Genomic DNA, 25,183 nt, shown 5'->3' on the forward strand with positions numbered 1-25,183 from the left:
GGCATTTTTATTCAGCACTTGCAGTTTTCACAGGTTTTTCCTGCATCCCACTTTCCTAGGGAGCAAAACCGAACCTCTAATAAAGACAAAGGTGTCAAACTCACAAGGTGCCCCAGGCCACATCTGCAGGGAAGGACTCTTCACAGGACAGATTCAGCCCAGGGCATTGGGGCAGCTGCCATAGGCACCGCAGAGTAGCAGCAGTGGTGATGGCAAGGAGTCTGAAGACAGTGGCAGAGACAGCAAAGGGGCAGGAGGCAGCAAAGAATCCAAGGGAGGAGGTCAGGGTGTGTAGCACTGGTCTAAGACTGGGGTGACTAGACAAGCTCACCTCTAATAGCCATGGCCAGCAGAGCCAAAAGCCCCCAAATTCTGTGGCAGGTCATGCCCCTCAACTTCTGATGGTCTACCAGTCACCCACTGGGCACAGAGAGGCCCCCAAAGGCCAGGTGTTTGACAACTCTTAAACTACAGTCCGAGTCAGAGAGTCAAGACTCTTTGGGTGGGTCCCCACATGCAGGGGCATGTAGTTTGTGGTGCCACAAACTGCATGCAGGGAATGTAAAAATGTATGCTGTGCTGCAAATTCGCAGCACAGTGGCAACATTTGCGACCTGGAAATCCCGGTAGCAAAAAAACAACAAAAAACCAACAAACACTCCAGGGGAAAAGGCGGTGCAAAGCACACATAAATAGCACACTGCTGGGGCCAGCACTCCCTTGGACAATTTGCTGTGCACCAAAGCATCCATGCAGGGGTGCATGATGGGTTACAAAGTAGCAGCACAAATTTACGCCAGGGCTATTTGTGCCTCTACAAGTATATGCACCTGCACATGGGGACCCACCCTTTAGGTTCAAACCCTAAGATCAGTAATTTACAAGATGACAGGGATGACATTTAGACTCTAAATAGGGAGAAAAACAATGAAATAACAAGACTTCATGGCTGTGTCATGATGCATCTGGAACCATATGGAGGGTAAGTGTATTTACAGGGTAGAACCTACTCCCTTTTGGTCAACAGGAGTTTTACCCTGAACTTCAGTAGGAACAGACAGGTTCAATACATCCAAAACACGGTAAGGAACTAGTTATTTGAACTTTGCTGAACTTTAAATATTTGAGGGAAAGGTCTGGCTAACCAAGAAAGTATGTAAACAAGCTGGTCACTGTCAATGCATCTTACTGCCCTCTACAGGATGCACTTGGAATTTCTGCATTTTGTGTTCTGTATACACAACTGGATCAATAAATTTCTATTGATTTTTTAATAGAACACTGCATTTTTCATGTTTTTCACATAAAAAAAATGATTATCAAAAAACCAAAACAAACAAGAGGAATCTAGAAACAGAAGCTGCTACTATAGCTCAAAGTGGTAGTTCTACTGACCTATATGCTGTCATGGGCTGCATTCTCTAGCTGGACTGAATATCCCATCATGCACTGCAGTCACTGTGCAAGACAGAAGAGCATGGTATATGCAGGCAGCAGCAGTCTGTGCAGAAGGCCCAGCCCAAGGGGGAAAAAAAGTAATCAGTAGGCACATAAACTATAGCTCCCATGCAGTATCACAAAGGGATTCTGAAGTCAGAACATCTTGGTTCTCACCAACAATTTTTGATTTCACCCAAAAGGCAAAGATTCCCATAGAATAAAACCCATTTTCTAATCCAACCCCGCTGCAAATAATATATTATGACTATGAGATTTGGTCAAAAAAAAAAAAAAAATAATCAAAAATTTTCAGAAAGGGACAAATTTTTCTTGAAAATTTCCAGTGAAAACAGTACATGAAGAATCAAATGAGATTTTGGAGCCTCAAGAACCTAATGAGGTACTAACCTACATTTTTATCTTCCACCTCCATTGCGGGGGGAGGGGAAACCTATGAACCCATGGATTTCTGACACTTGGAAAAAAAATATGAATAGAGAAATGTGTCACTGAATAAAGGAATTTGATCACTTCACCCACAATTCTACTGAGGTCCCTTTCAAAGTCGTTCACAACTTAACTGCTTCAAGGACGTAAGAGGAAATTTGGAGATAAAGTACTGAGACAAAAATAAAAATGCAAGTGGTGGCTGACAGTATAGAATGGATATGAAAAAGGTGGCAATCAAAAGAAACTGACTAGTATGGACACCATGCACTATGGGAATTTTCATGATTATTGTCCCAACATTACCAACAGCTTATGTCTGTTGGTAGTCAGGTACAGGACCTCAGTACCATACATTTCTAAAAATCTCTCTTGTTACCACACTAGCATTTAGAAAGACTGAAGTTTAATGTCAACCACAAAAGTTGCTGGTAAAGGCTTAGAAAGATCAATATTTAAACTACCAGGGTTTTTCTACTCACAGGTGTTTTAAACTTCATGTCCAGTTTGGTCAAAGACAATTCTAAATGTAGGAAGCACGTCAATGGACCTTTAGATGTAGGTAAATGTTTACAGGGTTAGGCTCAAAGGCAATACCATCCAAACAAAGGACTGGCAAAGACAAGAAGTTCACAAAACATTTTCAAGTGGTTACCACATAGAAGAGAGAGTGAGTAACAAAGCAGCAACGTGAAAGAGGGATATTAATGTCATTAACATATAGAACATAAAAAGGCCTTCAAAATGAAACGAAACAGCTGGAGAGGACCTGGAGTAATGCAGCAGAGAGCACCTGCTGAAAGAGAACACCTGCAACATAACAAATACACACAGGACAGAGAGGTCTTTAGAATTACTATGTTTTCTTGAACTGAGTCATGTCTTTCAACAATCATAACATGTGATCCATCAATATTTTCTTACCCATTTTATTTATGGATCAAGGAAGTATCTATAGATGAGAAACAGACATGTCATTGACAACTGAAAGATGCAGTATTACTTCTTCAGACCACACTCAAATTGCAATAGCTCAGTGACATGAGCAAAACTCAGGTACTTCTAGTTTTAGAGTAGGCAGTTTATTCAGTTAAGCCTGAAGGGAAGGGATGAGGAATGAGAGGCAATCAACACATGCACATACTAAAGCCACACAGCCCATCACTGAAAACCTACTAGCCCAACAGCTAGATCTTGCAGATCTAACTCGGTCAGAACACCTACTGAAGTCAATGGAATTCCCCCCACCCATACCAAAGTATGCCATATGGCACCTGCACTTTGGTCTCAAAGCAAAGTAAAGTCACACTACCTGGAGAATAAAAACAATTCTGAAGGCACAGGGTCCACAATAATAAACTACATGATTACTGCTTTTTTATGGTTGCCAACGAGAGATAACACTCATTGGAAAATATGCAAATATTAGGAAACACTGATTGTCAAAACACTGGGAAGAGGTAGCCTGCATTCAAAAGAAGTATTTGCTGAGTTTTTCCAACTATGATTTTAATATTTAATCATTTAAGTCAACAGCAACAAACAACTGCAGAGATAGACAAGTTCCACTGCCTGGCTTACTTATCCATAGCAACTGGATCTGTATTTATGAATTAAAATTAAGTAACTCATTCAACAGACCCAAAGAGAACAGTTTGTTACTGAAATCTAGACAAAAGGTGTTCTCTGATGATATTTTATTATGTAATACTGTACCACTATCTGGCAAAAAAACTGTGAACAGTCTGAAACAAAATGTATTTGGATTAAAGAGGTCTACTGCAGGCTGAGATGTACCAATGTGTGCAGTGAGGGAATTGTGTGTTCTCATTGTCTTGGGCCTAAAAAAACCCATGCTAGATAGGATACAGTTTGTTCTCATACTAGCTATTCAGGATTCTGACATCTGCTAGGCAAATGTTCTGTCACAATCCACTGCTTTCACCTAGTTATTTAAAAGTACGGGCCATATCTGTGGCCTGTACATGCACTGCTGATGTAAGCTTGTTTCCTTTGGCCCCACTCTGGTCCATGGGTAAAATTCACACTCAGGTACTAGCACACCAGGGGAAAAAAACCTGTTTCTGTGTTCTGGATAAACTGCAGCCTTTGAGAGCAGTCTCACCTGTAAATTGGCATGCAGCCCCGAAGTCCTCCAAGGCACCAACACAAGTATTCTGCCATGTCATGTACATTTTCAAGATTTCAAATGGTTTCCCCTGCACACATGGGAAGGAAACCAGACCTGACAATGTTCCTTCATGACAAAATAGTGCAAGACAGAAACCCAGCAGAAAATCATCCACTGGTCAGTGCAAGGGTCCTAATTTACTCAATTTTCATAAATGTACTACAGAAAGGTCCTAGACTCTAGGCTCTTTGGCATTCTGGTGCAAGTCGCTCCCCAATCTTTTCTGTTGAATCTAGTTTGCTTTGAATGAAAAATTATTCACAGGGTGAGAAAAGAAAAAAAAAAATTGACTGCATGCTTAGCTCATAGGCTGTGGCACACCCCAAGCATATGAGATACCAAGGTTCAAGCCCCTGCTCTGCCCTTTGTTCAAATCCCAGCGGAGCGCCCCAGTGATGGCTATAGTCGCTCTATTTGGCCTAATTAATATTGAATTGTTTGCCTAACAGCTCCAAAAGGAAAGAGACCTTGACACTATAGCCTACTACAGTGGTCACCAACCAATAGATCTCAATCCACCGGTAGATCTCAGAGCCTCTTGGAGTCAATCCAAGGCTGGGGTGGGCGAGCTGAATACCCATGTGCATGCATGCACATGCCCCAGCCCAGCAAGTGAGTCTGTGGGCGGGGACTAGATTGAGGCCACCGCATGGTAAAGGACAGTGCCAGAGGCAGGAGCAGGGGTAGGCTGAGTGGGGCCGAGTAGGACTTACCTTGCTGAGGAGGCATGTCCCCAGATAATTTTTTTCTCAATCTGCCCCTTCCCCCCCAACCAGCTTACCTGCTGGACTGGGGGGGGGGAGGGCAGCAGCACCGCACAGTGGATCTTGGGGTGCTTTTAAATGCCAAAGGTGATCTCCTACTTAAAAAGGTTGCAGACCACTAGCCTACTGGTTAGGGCAGTCATCTGTGCTAAGCTCTGGGCTACTGGTTCTGCTAAAACAAGTCTCTCCGGACACATCCTGAACATAAATCGCATTGAAGCTGGTATTTCTTCAAGGAAAGGCTGGGACTTTAGTAAGCACAATAATTCCTGATGCTCAATCTCTCCATAAGATAGGCTAAGACAAAAGCAGGCTCACCTCTTCCCTCTCTCCTTTCAGCCAGGTGACAGCCAAGTGGAGCAACCTTACTGAATCCAAGTATATATAAAATGCCCTTTGCTCATTCCTTGTCACCATGGTGTTAGTAGTATTTAGATTATAGCACTCTCCAAAGACCTCAAATCAGAAAAACACCCCATTGCACTGGGTGCTACATGAATACATGGGAGAAGATGGTCTCTTTTGTGAAAGATTTATGATTCAACTTCAGACAAGACAAGTGTAGACAATAATAGAGGTAATAGGAGAGGAAAGATAAGGATAACAGTGGCAGGGGATAGGTGGTCATAGATAAGCTACATCACAAGTATTGAATTTCATATATATATGTGATAGATATCAATAATAATATTATCCATAACCGTTGCTCACAATTGACCTACTCATTTAGTTCTTTTATCAGGAACCAATGAAGCATCGTATTGTTATATAGTTAAAAACAATTCAAGTAAAAATAAAGACGAACAAATCTGAGCATCATTTAAGGAATTGGAAAATACCTGAGTGGTAAGCTAGTAAGTGGACTTTTCACATGACTTTACACTATTGGGATCTTTGTGGCATACTTACAACATAAAATCCAGAAATGTAATTTTTAAGTATATTGCCATGGAATGCCACTTACCCAAAGTCCATAAATAAACACAGCCCCTGCTCTTCAAGAGGCGAAATGCACATAAATTTAAGTGCATGAACATATTTACTTCAGCAAACTGATGCACATGTTTCACGAATGTTTCACTACGCCCTCCTAGATTAAGTCCATAACTAGGTCTTTAAATCAAAACAGGATGTCTTTTCTAAAAGATCTGCTTTAGTACAGACAGCAGTTATGACTTGATACAGAAATGACTGGGTGAGGTTCAATGGTCTGTTTTATGCAGAATGTCAAACTACGTATAAGAACAGCCCCTTCTGGCCTTAAAATGTATAGAACTACTAAAAATAGATCAGATTCTAAATCTGGTTTGCATACGAAGAGAACAACATAAAATACACCAATCACTTATCTTTTAAGAAACTTTCACCACTAACGAGCAAGAAATCTCTTGACGTGTAAAAACGGCCTTTCTGGATGCAGCAGGGCACAACATGCACCTATTTTTACTGTTAATGGAAGACTTATCTTTTAAAAGAGCATTTGAGAAAAAGTTCAAGTCACTACTGAAGTTAGCAGATGAATTTGGCTGACCAAGTTTTAATAAGAAATAAATACTAAATGCTCTCCATTTAACTGCGCTCAAGCAGAATAAACAACAATTTTCTATTAAAAATATTCCACTGTAATTACTGTAGAATAAATTGCAAAGCTAAGAATATGCAGGTCATTTTCAAGACAGATGTATGCATAGTCCCTCTGAGTTTAAAAAAAAAAAAAGTATTTTTCTAGAACAATAGTATTATGCACAGGTGCACCAATATATCAGTTGCATATTGGACTGGCACCAACAGGAAAATTAATATTACCAGCAATCAGCTTTTTTGGCTGATAATGTCACCGATAAATGCTGCATACATGCACACAGCCGCAGCATGCATGCAGCCAGGAATGCAGCCTGGCAGCTTGGGGAAGGGGCATAGGTAGGGAATGGGGGGGGCAGGGAGCAAATCGTGGACTCTCACAGTGAGGGAGGGAGTGGGGCAGGGGCTGGCCAGTGAAAATGAGTCTGCTAATTATTTTGCTTTTAATATTTTTTCTTGGCTGGGAGGAACAAAGGTAAAACAGTATAATAGGGAGAAAACAAACCAATAGAAACTGTATGCATAGTTTAATTTTTTTCAAGTAAAAGAGAAGGAAGAGTTGACTGCTCACTATGTCTGCAGCATATGTTTCACAAACCAAACTGTCCAAATTAAAACCACTATCTTGAAACAAAATATAAAAGTTTTTTTTAATTGAAGATATGCCAAACACCACAACTGGCGTGTTTTCAGGAGAGTCATTACTGCTCTGTTTTCTCTGCATACCTACCCTGCCTTTTCACTGTATCAATCAGCACAGTATGCATAATCCATGATCCACAGTCTTGGTAAAAAGGCACCCCAAATCATGCACATTAAATTTGGTTTGCACAGCATTTGGTTAGTGCTTGGATGTTCCACATCCATCTCATCTCCTAGTAAATCAATGCAAGAATGAAAGAAAGGTTAGAACTATGGCAAAGCTATGGAATAAGCACCCCTAGATATATGCTCTCCATACATCACTATTCTTTCTTTCTCCCTCCCCTAAAGTTGCACAGAAATACATTCCTAAATAGATTAAACTTCCTTTTCTGCCATCCCCCAAGCTAAAGAGTGTCCATATAGTTTACGGAACTACAAAGGCACAAACTAAACCATAATAGCATCCTCCCTTCCACTGTCTCTGCTGCTGCTTAATTCCTCAGATCTTTGCCAGGGGAGGTGGACTGCAAGCAAGCTGCATCAACACACCTGTCCATTAGATTATCACTGCAAATCAATCTGTCACCTTAAGCCTTGAGCAATTCATTACCTCCATCCTGTTATCACATAGGTCTGCACCCTGGGGATAATCAGATAGCAGCTGGGGCAGAAAAGAATAGTAAAGGCCTGGTCCCTGTGAAGAAAGGCAATACTAATTCCATATCAACAACATATCCCTACCATAGACCCTGCAGGCCATGGAAATTATGTCCTACTACATCAAGCACAGAGGAGAAATCCTCCCACTGAACCCAGAGAGAGTGTATAAGGCCAGCTAAGAGTGTACTTTTCAAGACTGACCCTATGCACAAAATTTGCAACCTTGAAAGCAAAGCTACATTGTGAAATGCACATACAAAGGAGATGGATTACCAAGCATGGAAAAATGCACTTTAAACATATCAATCTATTACCACACCATTTAAGTGATTATTGCTGCAGACCTGCCCATACTGCCATAAAGATAATATGAGCTAACCCAGTCCCTAATTTACCATGTACACCACATTGTGTTTATGTTGCAGTTCTATAGGCTGGACTGAATGATTATTTTTAAAGGCCTCAACAGATACACGGAAGTATGCTCCTGGCATGGGATACTAAAAAGAGGGGCAGGAGAGGCCTTCATCCCCAGGTGTAAGATATCATTCTCTAGGGTGCTGAAATGTAACTCATTTTTCAGTTTTAGACAAGTACAAACCACACTTAGGGAATGCTGCCTACCCACTGTTTATCAGCCTTGAGATTTTCAGGCCACATCACTTCCTTTCTTTACTAATGTACTTTATAGCAAATCCTGATCCAGCTGCACAACTCCAGAGGTGAGAAGGGTATTTCTCAGGGGGAACAGAAATGGGTTTCAGGGTGTGTGGTCATCAAGCCTCCCCTCCCATCTACCAGGATGTTACACCAATGGACACACAGTCACAGAACCACTGGCCACGTGCTGCCTTTTCTGGAATACATCACACTATGGCAATACACACAGACCCCTCTACTCCTGTCCTCCCACCCCAAATACCAGTCAAGCCTCATTCACCCAGTGAAGCTGGCTGGCTCCGGGCCTGATGTTCCCAGATGAGAAAGAATAGAATTTGTCCCACTCAAAAACCCAAGGTTTAAATCCAAACATTAAGTCATTCTCATGCCATGTTTATGAGGTAGGTAAATTCTACCAGTCAGTGTCAGAGTTGGGAATGGAAACTAGTGGTCCATATTCTAACCAACTCAATTCTGGAGGGAAAAAAAAATGCACAGAAATTTCATGCGTGCCAAACAGGATGCATTGTATTCTTCACATCACAAGGACAGGGGGTGCTGGTGATCTACAAAACAATTTATCAGTCACAACTCCAAAGAATACCCAATTTCCGGTAGCAAAGCTGGGGTGCAAAACATGTCACCCTCCAATATGTAGCCAAATTAAGGACTGGAGGACTTTAGTATCTTCTTCAAGTACCTCCCATAGCAATGGCACAATCAACAAAACACAGACCTGAACCCCAGCCCTATCTCCTCACCACCAGGTGTCAGGGTACATATGTAGCAAATGTTTGAGGGCAAATCAACCTTTCATTTCAAGATTGTGAATGAGGATAAGGCAACTCTGCAACCTGCAGCTAACAGCTTGATTTGGCCACTGGAACTCGGGCAAAATCTGCCCCCCTTGAAGTCAGTATGAAATCGGAGTCCTTGGGCCCAATACAAAGCCCTGGATCTCCCTGCCCAGTAGTCCTTATAAAAGCAGATGCACAATTCTGTTCTAACAGAAATAACATTCTGTGATGTCTAAACCAATTCATTTAAATGTACACATTTTCCTAGATTTGTTTTCCCTTCAGCAGATCTCTTTTGTAATTGCAGGGCTCTTCACCATTTTATTTATCTTTTGTTAAAGTCCCCGTAAAAGGCTTTTTGTTTGGAAATACACAAAGAAGTAGACTAACAATGTATTTATTCAGTGATCTGAAAACATTTTTTAATTGTTAGCTCACTAGTTCCGTGACATTAATGTTATTAGCTGCATTTTACAGTTGAGGAAACTTAAACACAAAGAGATGAAGCGATTCCCATGGAATTTTAAAACCAAAGGAGACTATTGTGATTATCTACCCTGCTCTCCCGCATTTTACATAGGCACCTGCATCTGATTGCTATGACTTGAGATTAAACTACAACAGATCTATCAGGGAGATATTCAATCTTGATCAAAACAAAACAAAAAAATGCTAAGGAATGGAATACCATCCAAGCTCACCCAGAAAGCAACACAGACAACCAGCTTCATCCATGTCCTGATAATGCAATGTGCCAAAACGACTGGGAAAAAAGTTGAGACTATGTACTGCTAATTTAACAGTGTCCTTAAAAATTACTCTTTTGCTGACATTTAGTTGGGAAAGAATACAAGAAGCATACAAACTGCACTTAGGTGGAATGGGCATGAACTAAATTATTTGGGGCCTTTCTATGATTAAGTAATTGCAGCAGATGCATATGTATTAGGAAAACCAAATGTGTATTAATTTAACCTGTGGAAAGCTCCTGGGAATGAACTGTTCACCTAAGCAATCAAAGAACTGATATGTATTCCATTAAACACTAGCCATTAAATGCGACTGTTTTCCATATGTGACAAAACAATAACAAGCAAATGCTTTCTAACTGCTTAATATTAAAAAGCGCCAATAGTCCAAGTTATAGGTTAGGCAATAAATCCAAATTCTGAAAGGATCCTGCTCCAAATGAATTCAGTGACAAAAAGGAAGCAGTTTGGGGTACTATACAAGAGACATATACAACAAATATAACAAATTTTCAATACTGGTTCCTTTTGAAAATTACAAGGTGGGACAATGGCCAGTTGCAGTGTTTAGCACCAGCCAAAAGTTTCCTACCAAATTTCAAATAAATTACATGCTTCACAGCTACCGTTTTTCTGCTTCTGACTGTGGTTGAGTGCGTGCCTTGTAAAAGCTAAACACGGCTTCTACAAATGTAATGACGACCACTTCCAAGCACTTCTGAAAACAGAAAAATAACCAACTGCTAAACATGCAAACAGTATTCAAAATACAAAGCAGTATTTTGAATGGAATAAAATGCTATAATCATCACTTAATCCTAGGCTTGGAAATGTGAGGGAGTCATAATTTCTCACAACTCAAAACAAACTTATGTGAACAGGAGAGCATCTCTCCATTCATGGCATGGAGGCTCCAGAACTAAGGTCAGCCAAAACTTACTTAACGTACAACGCAATCTTACTTAACATATGTGTTACAGCTTATTTATATTCTGGGATTGCTGTCAAGCAGCCTGAGTCTGAGGTCCTTTTACAAGAAAAAAGGACCAATTCTTTCCAGAACTGAACTGCTCCCCACCTCCCTCTCAGCACTGGAAAAATGAAGCTGTAACGGTGTCAGCCCAGAGCCCCAGCTCAATATGAAGTCTCCTATAGGTGCTTACATGCTTCATTTTCACTTGTCAAAGCTTCAGTTGTAAAATCCAGCTCAACCGCAACCAGCACCATTCACCAAGCCTAGGGATCAACCCTGTGAAAACTGATTTTTCTCACTGGCCCCCTCACCAGTGGACACCGAGCCGGGGGGAGGGAAGGGAAGCACACATCCCGTTGACAAACTACTCCGTGCTTAGCAAGAGCGGCCTGGTCCCAAACGTGCCCTGCCCCCGCCTCGCCCTTCACATGCGACCGGGACCTACTCGCACGACCCCCGCGGCTGCACCGGCCCGGCGTCGCCTCCGCCCCCCCCCTCCCACCACCACCACTACGGGGGCAGCCGCCCAGATGTGCACTTCGCATGCTTAACCCCCCCGCCCACCCCTGCAGCAAGCCGCGCCTCGGACCACCCGGCACGAGCGGCTCCGCCGACACCCCAGGGCCGCGCGGCGCCTGCGGGGAAGAGCAGCGCCGGGAAGCACGGACGCCCCCGGGGCAGGTGCCACAACCCCCCTCCCCCCCTCAGCGCAGAGGACACGAGCCCGCCCGCCCGGCCCCTCGCTCCCCGCCGCCCCGGCCCCGGCAGCGCCCGGCGAACAAAGGCCGGCGCCGCGCACCGCCACGTGCCGCCCGGCTCTAGCAGCCCGGCCCTACCTCTCCCGGAGACAGCGCCGAGCACGGGCACTCCCGCAGCCAGGCAGCGCTCCCGCCTCCTCCACACGAGCGCCAGCGGCCAGCTCCAGATGCCCGCCTTCCCTCCGGCGCAGCTGAGGCCCCGCCAGGAGGCGGTTGCAGCCCGCGGCCCGCTTGCAACAGGCGTGTGGGAGTCGGGCGGGCTCCGCCAGCCCCTACCTGCCGGCGCCCTGTCCCGCTGCTGGCCCCGGGCCCCGTCGGAAAGAAAAGCCCCGCGGGTCCCGAGCAGGGCGCAGGCCTGGCCCCGCGGCCTCCTGGCGCTCACCTTGCGGCCCCGCGCGCCGGGCAGCGATTCCCAGCCAGGTGCACCCACGTGGCCGAGGGCCCGCCCCGCGCCGCGCCGCCGACCGCAACCGGTGTCAAGCCCGCGGCGACTCTGCTCGGCGAGGTCTTTGCCGCAGGAGACTCGCGCTGCTACTTTTCTGTCGTTAAAAAAAAAAAGAAAAGGAGCGAAAACGAAGAGCTGGCATTTCCCGAGGAGTGCCTCCAGTCTTAAAAAAGGTTGAAAGTCACTGCTAAAACGCTGAGCTCGGGGAGACTGCAGCCAGCCCAAGCTTTCACTTCCACCGGCCAGGGAGGCGCTGAGCTCAAGCACGGCCAAGGTTTCTGTACAGAGTGCTGCGAATCGGGCTTTTTTGCAAAAATCCCTGGGTGAATGCAGGCGCATTTAACAACTTTTTTATTCCCGAAACAACTTCTTCGTTGTCTCGATTTTGGAGTGCTGAAGTTTGAGAAGATCTACCAAAAGGGGGGGGCTGATTGAATGAATCCATGGCTTTGGACTTCTTGTTTTTAGTTCTCTAATCCTAGTATTTTTAACTATGATAATGCTTTTCTCACAGGCATTTTCAACAGCAGGATAACTTTGGGACTACAACTAACTAGCCACCCATTTTTTTAGGTCGAGAACATAGAAAAAGTAAAACTTAAGGCTCATATTCTAAACTTTCTTTAACTCAACCTTACCTCAAGTTGGTGCAACTTGAGCCATAATACAGAGCAGATGCATGTGTAAGTGCACTCATGTATATGACTGCATGTGTGGGTGTGCACATGTATATAAAGGTATGGGGATATTTTACATTGTATGACTAAAATGGCATACTGTGTATGAACATGTAAAACCACAAAGTAGAACATGTAAAGTGCACATACATGCGCACACAATACTAACACTATATTAAGTGTTTAAAAATTGTAACCAATTGACAAGGTACAGATTTATATTTTAGCATTAGAAGCTTCTAGAGTGTCATTGGGTTTGCTTTTGTTTTTCACCAGATTTCAACTATTTATTCAACTCTGCTTAAAATGCAAAGAGGCAAAATCTTCTACATTATTATTGCATTACTGTCTATTGTGCAGTTGCCATGTTCAGTGTGAAGTCTCATACTGGAAGAATTGATGGTCACCTGATATAACCAAAACTACTTCTCATCTTAGCCATGGACATGTCCATAAATAAACGTACTGGGAAAGCGATTATAAAAAATCAGGTTTGATACTTGGGCATTAGTTGTAAAACATCCACAAATAAATTAAATGGTATCATCTCATGTGCTACTGATGCGTCTTGTGCCACGGTACACGTTTAGAGGTTTAAACAATGTTCAAAGTAACACGTTACTCTCTGTTGTTGAGAGTTTACGTCCTATTGAATAGCATTTTGCAAGAATAACTTTCCCCACCTTTAATGAACCTAAGCACAGGTCTGTGGTACTTGAATTAAAGGAAGTATTTACTTATTGATTTCTTTGATTTATATGCCGTCTTTCCCGATAAAGGCTCAGGGCAGCTTACAGTAAGAGTGAACAAAATACTTCATAAAACAAGAGAACAAAGAAAAACAAAAAAAAAACCCTTAAAAAGCAAGTAGAGTATCAAAGTAAAACAGAAATCCCCTAAATTAGGGGTAGGTGACTTATATAACCTGTAGGCCAAAGCCAGCCCACAGAGCTTTGCCCAGATTGCACCATGGTCAGGCAGAGAGGAAAAGCAGTGTCAGACATCAACATAGTTATAATTGTAGGCCAGTCACTAGAGCAAGATTTGCCATGCACTTGACAAGTGGCTTATACAGTTTCCATTTGTGGAGGACTTTGTGGTTTAGCAATTAGAGAAGTGGCTGCAGGCAGGTTAAGTCCATAGTTTTAGCACATTCATTCTGAGAGGTAGCAGGACCGAATGGGAGAACTTTAAGGTCTGTTACAGTCTGCATCCAGATTTTCCTGAAGTGGTTTTATAGAAACTCTTGTTATCTTTTTTGTAAAAGGGAGTGATTGTATTTGACTGTGCTCTACACCATGAGGCTTAAGAATAAAAACTCTGGAGTGCTCACAAATATTAAAAGCAGTCAGTAGAAATGATACCAGTAGAGATGTTCCCAGATCACTGCATTTTCAAGTCCCCAGCTAGTCAACATTTCAGACTCGCTGTCTATCAGTCACCAGCTAGCAATGGCACCACAGGTCTCAGTGAGTCCTCCTGCAACATTCTCATTTTGGTGTGACATCAGTGTCACAAACCTTCAATGGGCAAATCCTCTGGCTGAGACACCAAGTCTAAAATCTAAAGGAGGTATTTACCTGCTTAACTGGGAATTTTAAAATAAAGGAGCATTTGGGAATAGAGACGCTTCATAAGGCTTCTCTACACAGCATCTGCACCTGGCCTTAGGAATGATGGGGCTGAGCAAGCCTGTTCATGTCTCACCTACCTAAGTCTGTTGGTGCACTTCTGACCCAGAAGTTCATCAGTGAGGCTTTTCTGAACTTGTCCTCAACACCTACTCTCCAGCAGGCTTGAGAACAGACACCAGGGACAAGTCCAGAGGAGCCTGACTGGCAAACTTCCATGTTTGGAGCGTGGCAATGGACTTGAGTGAGTGGGGTGTCAGTAAGGCATGCCCAGTCCCATCTTCCCTAGGACCTACCACTGAGGCAATATAGACAAGCCCACAGAAATACAAAAGCAACCATTCCACCTGGAAAGATATCAAAGCACTAGATTAATCTACTTTTATTCTTTCTAACCTGACTTGCTACAAAAGCATCCTCCTCCCTCATCCCAGCAAATAATAACCTATATTCTAGGGAGAACTCTGCAGATATATAAACAGGCTGCGATCAGTGCCAAAATTTTCATTGACTTCCCAGATATGCAGGCTGTGAAGCTTCTCCCCCCAGGCAGGAAGATGCTAACTTAAAGATCTGGGTTGCCAAAAATCTCTTAACTTTATTGAACTCTGAACAAATCAGAACATGGGCAACTGGTGCCTCCTGAGCCTGGGCGGGGGGGGTACCCACAGAAGCCGGTGGCAACAGAGACAGGGCTGGCAAGCACCCATAGAAGCTGCTGGCAGGGACAAGGCTGGCAAGGACCCGCAGAAGCCACCACCGACAACACCGGCAGGGATGGACTGGTGAGCACCCACCGGCAGCATTAGCTGTAGGGATGGGGCTAGCTAGCACCCGCAGAAATTGCCGGTGGCATCAGTGGTGGGGATGGGGCTGTCAGGGGGCATGTGACCCCCCCGCCACCCTCTACCAGTCGCCTGTGAATCAGAAGGAAGTGTGATTCAAGTCCTTGGAACACTTAGAATTGTCTACAAGTTAGACAGTTCCTAGACTCTGTTGGAAGAGGAGAAATGCCAGTACTGAGGAAGAGTTAAGGTTAGAGAAAAATCTCAGAGGATAGGTTAATCTAAATAAATCCCTCCTTCCTGTATAATGAGAAATACTTGCATGTGTATTCTGGACTCCAGGTCACAAAATCATTTTAAAGCAATCAATGAAAGAAAGTACTGAAATTACATGTATGTCCTCTATTGGCAACACATACCATATTTACATGAATCTCAGATGACCCTGCATTTAAGATGACACCCCCAACAATAATTAGATTCTATACATGTAAAACATATACATTTGTTATAATCCATCCCCTCAACACTGCAGGGAGGCAGGCAGTGGGGAGGTAGGCAGTGTGGGACGGTGGAGGCCTCCTTGTGCCTGTCCCCGTGCTACCTCTGTCCCCTGCCTGCCCCCTTCACAGCCTTGGGACCCCCTTCCCCTCAGCCTCTGTTCCCCTTCCCTCCCCTCCCCACCTCTGCTGTGCACCAACAGGCCCCATTCCTGTGTTAGCCTGAGTTACTAAAAGCAAAACACAGCCCCAGCCTAGCCCTGTAGCAGCCCTACAGGCTACATACCACTGCTACAGGCTAGGCTGGAACCATGCTCAGTGCCCCAGGCTTCAGCATGGACAAAGCCAGAGGAAAGGTAAGTGGGAGTGAGGGACGGGGGCAGATGGGGGAGGAGATGGGAAGACAAGACTGCAAAGGGGAGTGACAGGATGCAGAGGAGGTGGGGGGGAAGAGGGAAAGCAGCAGCAGCAACTATGGCCCCAACCCTGGGTAGGGGATACAGCCTGAGCCACAGCAGTTGCCTGTCCCATACCAATCCCTACCACATTCATACTCAATTTTAAGATGAGGGGCTTTTTTGCCATGTTAAATGGGGGGAAACCACATCTTAAACTTAAGTCAATACCATACATGCAAATGCAGCATTTTGTGCTAAATAGATGTCACTACTTTCTTTCAGTTTTGAGCAAAATTAATGCAGAACTGTATCTTAGTTCTACATTTACAGTGCTGTATATATGATAATTAATGCCTGACATTCAATGTTTCTAGAGTTACCATTTGCATATTCTAGTTTTGGACCTTAGTCCACCACTGCACATGTTCACATTTTAAACCAGCAACTGTTTAACTCTGTTAAATATTCTGAGAATCAACCCACAGTGCCAATTTTCCAACTCGCATTAAATCTACTAACTGTACTAAAACATAGCAACATAGCAACATATCAATCAAACCTATCAATGGGAACAATACCCAAAGTTTTCTAAGATATAAGACAGCCAATATGACAACCTTGGGACCTTTCTAGATGATAAATTCACTTGCTACTTCTATCTTTGCCATACTGAAAAATGTTCAATAAATTTATCAATATTTGGTATTTAGATTTGTAATAAAGATTACATGGATGGGGCAGCAAGTTTACTATTTTTTTTAATTTATATGTTGTTACTTTGTTAGAATAGCAGACTAAGAGTATGTCTGTCTGGCACACTACAGTCTAAGGAATGTATAGATGATATATCTTTATATGTTGTTGACATACAGCTTCATGCAGGCAGATTTTATCTTGCTTCTTAAGAGTGCAGATACATAACACATTTAATATGGAGTAAACTAGCTGCACTCCATAGTAAAAATAGAGTAAATACAAAAGGCATGGTGTTCTGCTGGTGTAGGGCATTCTGTCCCATGTAAAGGAAGAAAATAAGGAAGAACTCTACTCTGGGGCAAGTTATATTGTAAGTTATACTAGCTTATAGTCCTCTGGTCAATTTCATCCTTGGGTGGCCTTTTTCTCAATGCAAATTGGGTCTTCCACAACCTAGAGGCCAGGTATTATAATAGCATCAGCTTGAGAAAGCTGATTCTCGGTAGAAAAATTACTATAAAATGAAATTGAGGATAAATTACCTCATAGATATCATGTCATATGTATGCATCCTCAGAAGGAGAAAGTCTACATGACACTACAAATATCCTAAGTATGCTTGTAATACAAGGCTTAGTGCCATATATTTAATAGATTTCATAGATATTAGGGCTGGAAGGGACCTCGGAAGATCATTGAGTCCAGCCCCCTACCCGAAGAGCAGGAAGTCAGCTGGGGTCATAGGATCCCAGCAAGATAAGCATCCAATTTACTCTTGAAGGTGTTCAATGTAGGTGCTTGAACCACCTCTGATGGCAGGCTGTTCCAGGCCTTGGGGGCTCGGACAGTAAAGAAATTCTTCCTTGTGTCCAGCCTGACATGCAGTAGCTTATAACCATTTCAACCTTGCCATCCCTTGGGATGCTCTGGAGAACAAACGTTCTCCCAGATACTGGTGGTCACCCCGGTAAACTTATAGGTGGCCATCAGATCACCCCGAGCCTGCGCTTTTCCAGGCTAAAGAGCCCCATGGCTCAGCCTGTCATCGTAAGGTCTGTTTTCCTGACCTCTGATCATGCACGTGGCTCTTCTCTGGACTCTCTCAAGCTTCTCCACATCCTTTTTGAATTGTGGAGGTTTTTCCTCCCAAGGTGGAGAACCTTGCAGTTTTTGGTGTTAAACACCATCAGGTTCTCATCTGCCCATTTGCTGAGCCTGTCCAGGTCAGCCTGGGTCGCCCTCCTGTCTTCTAGTATGGATGCTTTACCCCAAAGTTTTTTTGTCATCAGCGAACTTGGCCAGTCCGCTTCCGACCCCAATGTCCACATCAATAATGAAGATGTTGAACAATATGGGTCCAAGGACAGAGCCTTGGGGGACCCCACTGGTCACAGGACACCATGATGATTGACTTCCATCAATTACTACCCTCTGGGTCCAATCACGGAGCCAATTTCCTAGCCAGCCAATTTCCCACATTGCAACAGTTTTTCTGTTAACTTCTGTTATCTGGTATAACATTTTGGTACTCTCTAACACCTTGCAACTCTTCCTCATTTTGCTTATCTTCAATGAAATTTACAAAAAAAAAACATTGAAGAGAAATTAGAGAACTGCACTGGGAAATGCTGGACTTTGAAAGCAGCTGCCAAGTTAAAATTGAAAAGCTGCACAATACCCTCTGAGGTGCTGATAAGGGCAGCAACCAGACATAAGCAAACAGAAACCCCCCCCACATAAGGTGTTTTCCAGGAGTGTTCTGAGATGGTGGGTGATGTAAATGGCTACAGTGACAGTGTTGGGGAAATTATCAGGAGAGCAGGGAGAAATGAAAGAATAGCATTGCTTTTGCAGCCCTTTACCTTCCTTCCCAGATTTAAACCAGATCCTCTCACAGGACCCCAGTGGGAATCTCTCTCTCTCTCACACACACATTTCTCAGCACTTAAAGTGCTTGATTCCTTCTGTTTGCACAACAGTGTGTGTGAAAAGCTACCATCTGGATCTGATCGCAAGCGACATTCTTTGCTCATACAACTAGAAGGATATAAGGACCAAGATATGTCTTGTCACTAAAGAATCAGCACACAACTGTTTGTACATTTACAATATCATGCAGTGAAATTTGTGAAGTCTGGAACCTCAGCTGTCAACTATAAAAACTGGAAAACAGCTAACTTAAGATTCTTGCAAAAAAACAAAAAACCCGCAAAAACAAACCCAGCACTTTAAACTTGACACGCTTCTACGCTGAGCCCAGCACATGCCCAGAAAAGGCCCATCTCACCCAAAATCTGTATAGATCAGATCCTTTAGTGGGTCTTTTTTGGTGCTTTTGTTTAATGGCTGATTGAATCAGCTATGAGATAAGAGTGCAAAAAAAGCCCCACTGAAGCAGGCTGCTTCTTCCAGTAAAGTATGGTTTGTTTGGGGGGGAGGGGTTTCCACATCTGTTAGCAGCCACAGTGTCCATTTTTAACCAGGGAAAGGTGGAAGACCTGGGAAATTGTAGCCTGTTCAGCCTGACTTCAACATGTAGGAAGATACTGGAACAAATTTTAAAACAATTGGTTTCTAGACATCTGGAAGAGGAAGAGGCAATCACTAGCAATCAACATGGGTTTTTTAGGAACACATCATGCCAAACAAGTTGCTTCCCTCCTTTGATAGGATAAGTAATTTGGTGGATAAAGGGAATACAGTGGAAAGAATATACTTCGGTGTTAGTAGGGCTTTTGATACTGACTAGCATAACATTCTTGAAGTAAACTAGAGAAATGCAGGCTAGAGTTACTGTTCAGTGGATATATATTGGCTGAATAAATACAAGCAACGGGTAACTCTTTGAATCAGTATCAGAATGGCAGGAACTCTGAAGTAAGTTCTTTGAGACAGGGCCTAGTCTTATTTAATGTTTTTATTAATGACTTGGATGAGAGAATAGCAATGATATTGGCTCAAGTTTGAAAATGACAAAAAACATAAAATGAAATTCAACAGAGACAAATGTAAGGAGCCATACCCAAGGAGCAAAGCCTAAATGTAATATAATAATAGAGGCTGGGGGAGAATTGACTAGGCAATCATTTTCCTGAGAAGGATTTGGGTGTTTTGGAGAATCACAGGTTCATCTGTCTGCAATGTCATGTACTCAACAAAAAATGCAGTTCTGGGCTGCCTTAGTAAGTACTGCATACAAGATATAGGAAGTGATAGTGCTACTCTACTCAGTATTGGTTACGCCTCAGTTGAAGCAGTATGCTCAGTTCTGCATTTTAAGAAGGATGGGAAAGATTCAGATACGTGAAAAAGACGATAAAAGATTTGGCAGGCAAGGCAGGCAAGGAAAAGCTGAGAGAACTAGGCATGTTTAGTTTGCAGAAAAAGAGATTAAGGGGTAGTCTTATGCAGAGTTTAGATTATGGATTTTATAAGGTAGTTTGGTTATGGATGATCTTGCCTCAGGCACAGGGTTGGACAAGATAACCTCTGGAGGTCCCGTTCAGCCCTGCTTCTCTATGATTCGGTGTGTACTGGGGCAAGGACAGATATAAGAATTTGAAGGGAGTGGTACAGGAGATACTATCAGCTCCTCAGGTGTGATTGCAGCCCTACATGCCTCCCACCCCCCACAAGACAGACTGTGATACAGCAGCAGCTGATGGGGACTTTTTTGAGTCCCTGAAAGAAGTAAGACTACCTCCCCACAACTCTCTGCACCCCCTCCACTATAGCACATTTCCTCTTCCCTTCCCTCCCCTCCCCTCCCCTCCCCTCCTATTCCCCCCTTCCATTCTCCAGCAGGATTTGCCCTCTGGCTGCAGAAAGAGGGAGCCTGCTGCCCCCACAGTTGTTCCAGCTGACTTGGGAGGAAGTGTGGGCCCAAGAGTCACTCCTGTCCTGCTCTAGTTGGGGCTTCTGTGAGTGGTGGTGTTGAGTGCCATGGTCAGTTGGGAGCAGCAGCAATAGTCAAATCCCCTCTTTCAGGCACTTCTGCTCTCTGCCTAATCCCCGCCCCCCCATATGTCTTCTTCTGGCCAGGAACAGGTGCTGAAAGGAAGAGCTGCCTGCCACTGTCTCTGGCTGAGCCTGGCATCCAACATAGCTTCTCCTTGCAGTTGGAGCCCCTGGGCTGGTGGGCAAAATGTGATGGATGGGGAAGGAGCAGAGACCCACCCATTACTGCTCAGCCTAGGATCCTGTGCAGCTGCTCCCTGTGTAGCCATGGACAGAGGCAACAGTGGGCAGGTCCCCACTTCCTCACCTGTTCCCTGCTTACTCCCTCCAGTTATCTCCCATCAAGCTAGGGCTCCCTGCAAGGGATTCAGACATCTGGAACCACAAGGAACTACAGCACTCAGCATTTGACCTACATAGAAAATATCAAGAACTGATCAGGCAGGCCAGCCTGGGCCAAATACTGTAGTGTGTGACTGCTGAGGTAAGCCCTCAGCTAATGAACTCTACCCCAGTTTAGGAACAGTGAGCTTCTCCATTGGCTAGTGGGAGCATCACCTATCCACTTAATACCAGCTGGGATTGTAGGTTTCCAGGCTAATCTGCAGTTTTGACTTGATCTGCTGGAACAAGCCTCCTGATTCTCGAGCTGTTTGGTTTTCCTGACTCCTGACCCTGGTTTTTGGCTTTTCCTTGGACTTTGGCTTTGGATTTACCCTACTTATCTGGTTCTTGATTTCCCAGCTTGGCTCTTAGTTTGGACTTTTACCTGTAGGTTTTCCCCCTGGTCTTCATAGCTCAGTTTCTGACCCCTCTTCTATTAATAGACGCTGTTCCAGTCTCTCACTCCAGATGTGGCAATTAGTCTTTAGACCTTCATCCCTGCCTCATAGACCCATTTCCTGCCCCACAATGCCCATAACCTGGTCCTCTAACAGATAGAGGGGTACAGCCAGGCCACTGCGCTCCCCCTCCTCCTGGATCCATTCCTGCACTGGAGGAAGTAAAGTTAGAGAATTCTGTTCCCCCTTCAAATTCCTTCTCAAAATGATTTGAATAGAACTAGAAGTAGCCACATCCTTCTGTAAACAAAGTCTATGTGAATCTGGGGTAGATTGCTAGTTTTGGATAGGTGTTGTTTGTTAAAACAGCATGTTCAGAGTTCTGTCCAAGACAAAGAATCATTATCTCTACCCCACAGAACTGGTGATGGAAGCAGATGCTCCATCATTCTGCAGACTGAGGTTCTGCTATACTTTCCTTAATTAAAGACATAGGTGGTGGAAGGGAGGGGGGGACTACTGGGGCTCAGCCCCCGCTAAACAACAGGGAAGCCCAGCTGCAGGCTGCTGCAGCAGGGGGAGGAGTGCACACACTCAGATACCTGCCTGCTTGGCCAGCTGCAATCCTGGCTGTATGGGGTAAGTTTCTTTCAATCTATTTTCTTTATGACTGCCTGGGCTTGGAGGGTGGGAGCGGAAACAATCAAGACCCCCACAGTGCAGGAGGGAGTGGGGAGGGGTAAATCATTCACCCCTGGCCCTGCCATGCTCCCTCCTGCACTATGAGCATTGTCCCATGACCCGGCTCAGTGAGGGTCCCATTCATTGTTAATGGGGCCCCGGCCAAGCCGGGTCATGGAACAATCAGAGGCACATGGCCCTCTGATCTGTGAACAGAGCAAGGGCAGGATGCAGCTGGGAGCTGGTCTCTGCTCCCTGCCTCCACACCTCGCTGCTACTGTTTTGAAAGAGGCACAACACCATGCGAATCCCACTGCTGGGTGGACCAGGCATCAAGGGGGGCCAGTCCCAGCACCATCGCTGCCCGCCTGGAGCCCAGCGTGGCAACCCCCACCAGGAACAGCTCAGTGCTGCCCCGGCCCCAGCCCACAGCAGCAGTCTGCCCTGCCCCAAGCAGATCCAGGGGCATGTGCCCTCTGTGCCTCCCGATACACATGCAGTGGCAGGAGCCACCACCCCTCCCCATGCCCCAAACAAAACACAGCGTCATCCCATGCCCCACCCGACCTCACCTGTGCAGGGCCTGGTGAATCATAGAATCGCAGCAGTAGGGTCAGAAGGGACCTTGTAGATCTTCAAGTCCGATCCCCTGCCTGGGCAGGAGAAAAACTGGGCTCAAATGACTCCAGCCAGGTAGGCATCAAGCCTCTTCTTAAAGACCCCCAGGGTAGGAGCCAGCACCACTTCCCTTGGAAGTTGGTTCCAGATCCTAGCCACCCTAACTGTGAAGCATTTCTTACAGATGTCTAATCTAAACCTACTCTCCAGCAACTTATGGCCATTATTCCTTGTTATGCCAGGGGGTCTCATGCCTACATGGTCTCTCAGCACCTAGCAGCAGCCACAGGTATGTGGAGGGGTACGGGTTGGCCCCTTATAGGGCAGCACCAGCCCCAAAGGAGGGGAGGCACTGGCCTAGGCACCAAGCCATGTTTCTGCCCTCCACCGGAGCTGAGGAAGTCTCATAGGACTGTCATGTCTGAGTTTTACCTGTCGGTTAGAGTGCCGATGCCAGCAAAGCAAAAGACCTTAGTAAGGACGCAGGCCATAAAGACCCCTCAGCACTAGTAGCCTTTATGTCTTTGCTAAAAGAAGCATTGCAGTTGGAGTTTGTTAAAAGTTTGTTCTCCACACTTAAGGAGCTTGTTGTCTGCAATGATAAGTATTGCAGGTGCCAATCATAAGGTTGACCTTTTGAACCCGCTGAGGGCAGCCAGATGAATAATGTATCTAGGTCAAATGAATAGGTATCTAGGTCAGATGAATATGTATCTAGGTCACTGTGTAAGAACATAATTGGCAGTCAGTAAATATTCACAACTGGCATGAAGTGATTGGTCACTGCTGACTATAACTAAGAGCAGATTCCCGCCATTAAGCGGAGAACTCTATGCGCACACCTTGGGGATATCATCAGCAGATTAGCCACCTGCAGACACCTTCTCCCCACCAGCCGTTCTTCATTTGGCGTATCTCATTCACCGGTTCATCTGATCGTTTCGTCAAAGAGCTCTCGGAAGGATGTTGATTGATCAAAAGTGCATTTCCTTACATAAGCTGTTGACCAGTTCTGGGACTATTGAGTCGGGCAGCTGCACCTATCCCGGGCTTCGGCACCAGGGGTAGAAAACAAGGGCTCGGCTCAAGAACCCCGGGAACCAACAGACCCCCTTTAGTTTGTTTTAAGTTCATGCACTGTAACTGAAGAAAGCCAACTATCCTGCCTATGCTACGACCATCGGTAGTGTAAGTACAATAAATATTTTTGTAACTAATACGCTTAAGTAGCCTGACTCCTCCTCACCGTTAATCCCCACCTGTCCGGTTATCGATCCTTTCTGCACCAAGCTGGTCGCGCCGACCCAGGCTCGCAGATCAAAGGTATGCCGGTTACGTGGTGCAACAAGGACCAGCCTGACCCCTACTCCCAAAGTAGGAACCTGACCACACTGTGGATGCTGGATGTCAGGTACCTGTGCAAGGGCTTCACAGAGGTTCATAGTACCGGTGGCCCCAAACTACCCACAGGGGTTGGCCCAACAGGCCTGTCCTGTGAATTAGACTCATGACTGGGGAATGAACTCCAAAGAGCCTCATGTGCCTGAGGATAAGGCAGACATACACTGCAAAGCTGAAGCTAGGCCCATAAGCAGACGACAGACATAACTATTTTTGTTACATTGTTTTATTAATTTCTATGTGGTATGGATGCCATTGGTGGCAGACTCTTGCCAGTCACAAGGCTCTGTCAGCTCACGTTGTGCCCCCCCGCCCCCCCCGACTCAGGAGCCAAGGACCAAACCTTGGGGAAGTCCACTGACCCCAGCTGACTTCCTGCCCTTTGGGTAGGGGGCTGGACTCGATGATCTCCCGAGGTCCCTTCCAGCCCTAATGTCTATGAAATCTATGAAATCACATCTTTCCAGGTCGATGCCAACACATCCACCACCACTCTAGGGGTGTCCCATTAGCCAATTTGCCACCCAGCTGACCGTGTAATCATCTATGACACAGCCACTTAGTTTATCTATGACATTAGATCTTAGAAAAGTTTATTAAGGAGGCCATCCTTGATGGACTAGCCCAGGCTAACATCCTAAGGGATAGCCAGCACGGGTTTGTTGCGGGTAGGTCTTGTTTGACCAATCTCATTTCCTTCTATGACCAGGTGACCTATCAGCTGGATGAGGGTGAAGAGATTGATGTCATATATCTTGACTTCAAAAAAGCTTTTGATCTGGTATCCCATGATCACCTCTTGGCCAAACTGCCCAGTTGTGGCCTTGGCTCCACCACGATCCGCTGGCTGGGAAATTGGCTCTGTGGTCAGACCCAGAGGGTGGTAATTGATGGCAGTCACTCATCATGGTGCCTTGTGACCAGTGGGGTCCCTCGAGGCTCTGTCC

At 44.9% G+C, this 25,183-nt stretch overlaps 1 protein-coding gene across 14 annotated transcripts in view; it reads right to left on the minus strand.

The window, feature by feature from the left end:
- TNS3 (tensin 3) overlaps window positions 1-25,183 on the minus strand; it is a 505,358-nt gene that overhangs the window by 339,815 nt on the left and 140,360 nt on the right. For 4 of the 14 annotated variants that reach the window (XM_090049497.1, XM_090049496.1, XM_090049494.1 and 1 more), the window contains exon 1: window positions 12,048-13,319. The exons of 6 other annotated variants lie outside the window; for them this stretch is intronic. In XM_090049497.1, coding sequence (XP_089905623.1) covers window positions 12,048-12,449 — 402 coding nt within the window. In that variant the 5' untranslated portion in view covers window positions 12,450-13,319. 4 more of the 14 variants (XM_090049508.1, XM_090049505.1, XM_090049495.1 and 1 more) reach the window with 3 other exon arrangements.

The sequence above is a fragment of the Crocodylus siamensis genome, chromosome 5 (genome assembly GCF_052110815.1).
Source record: "Crocodylus siamensis isolate JL-2025a chromosome 5, ASM5211081v1, whole genome shotgun sequence".
Lineage (NCBI taxonomy): Eukaryota > Metazoa > Chordata > Crocodylia > Crocodylidae > Crocodylus > Crocodylus siamensis.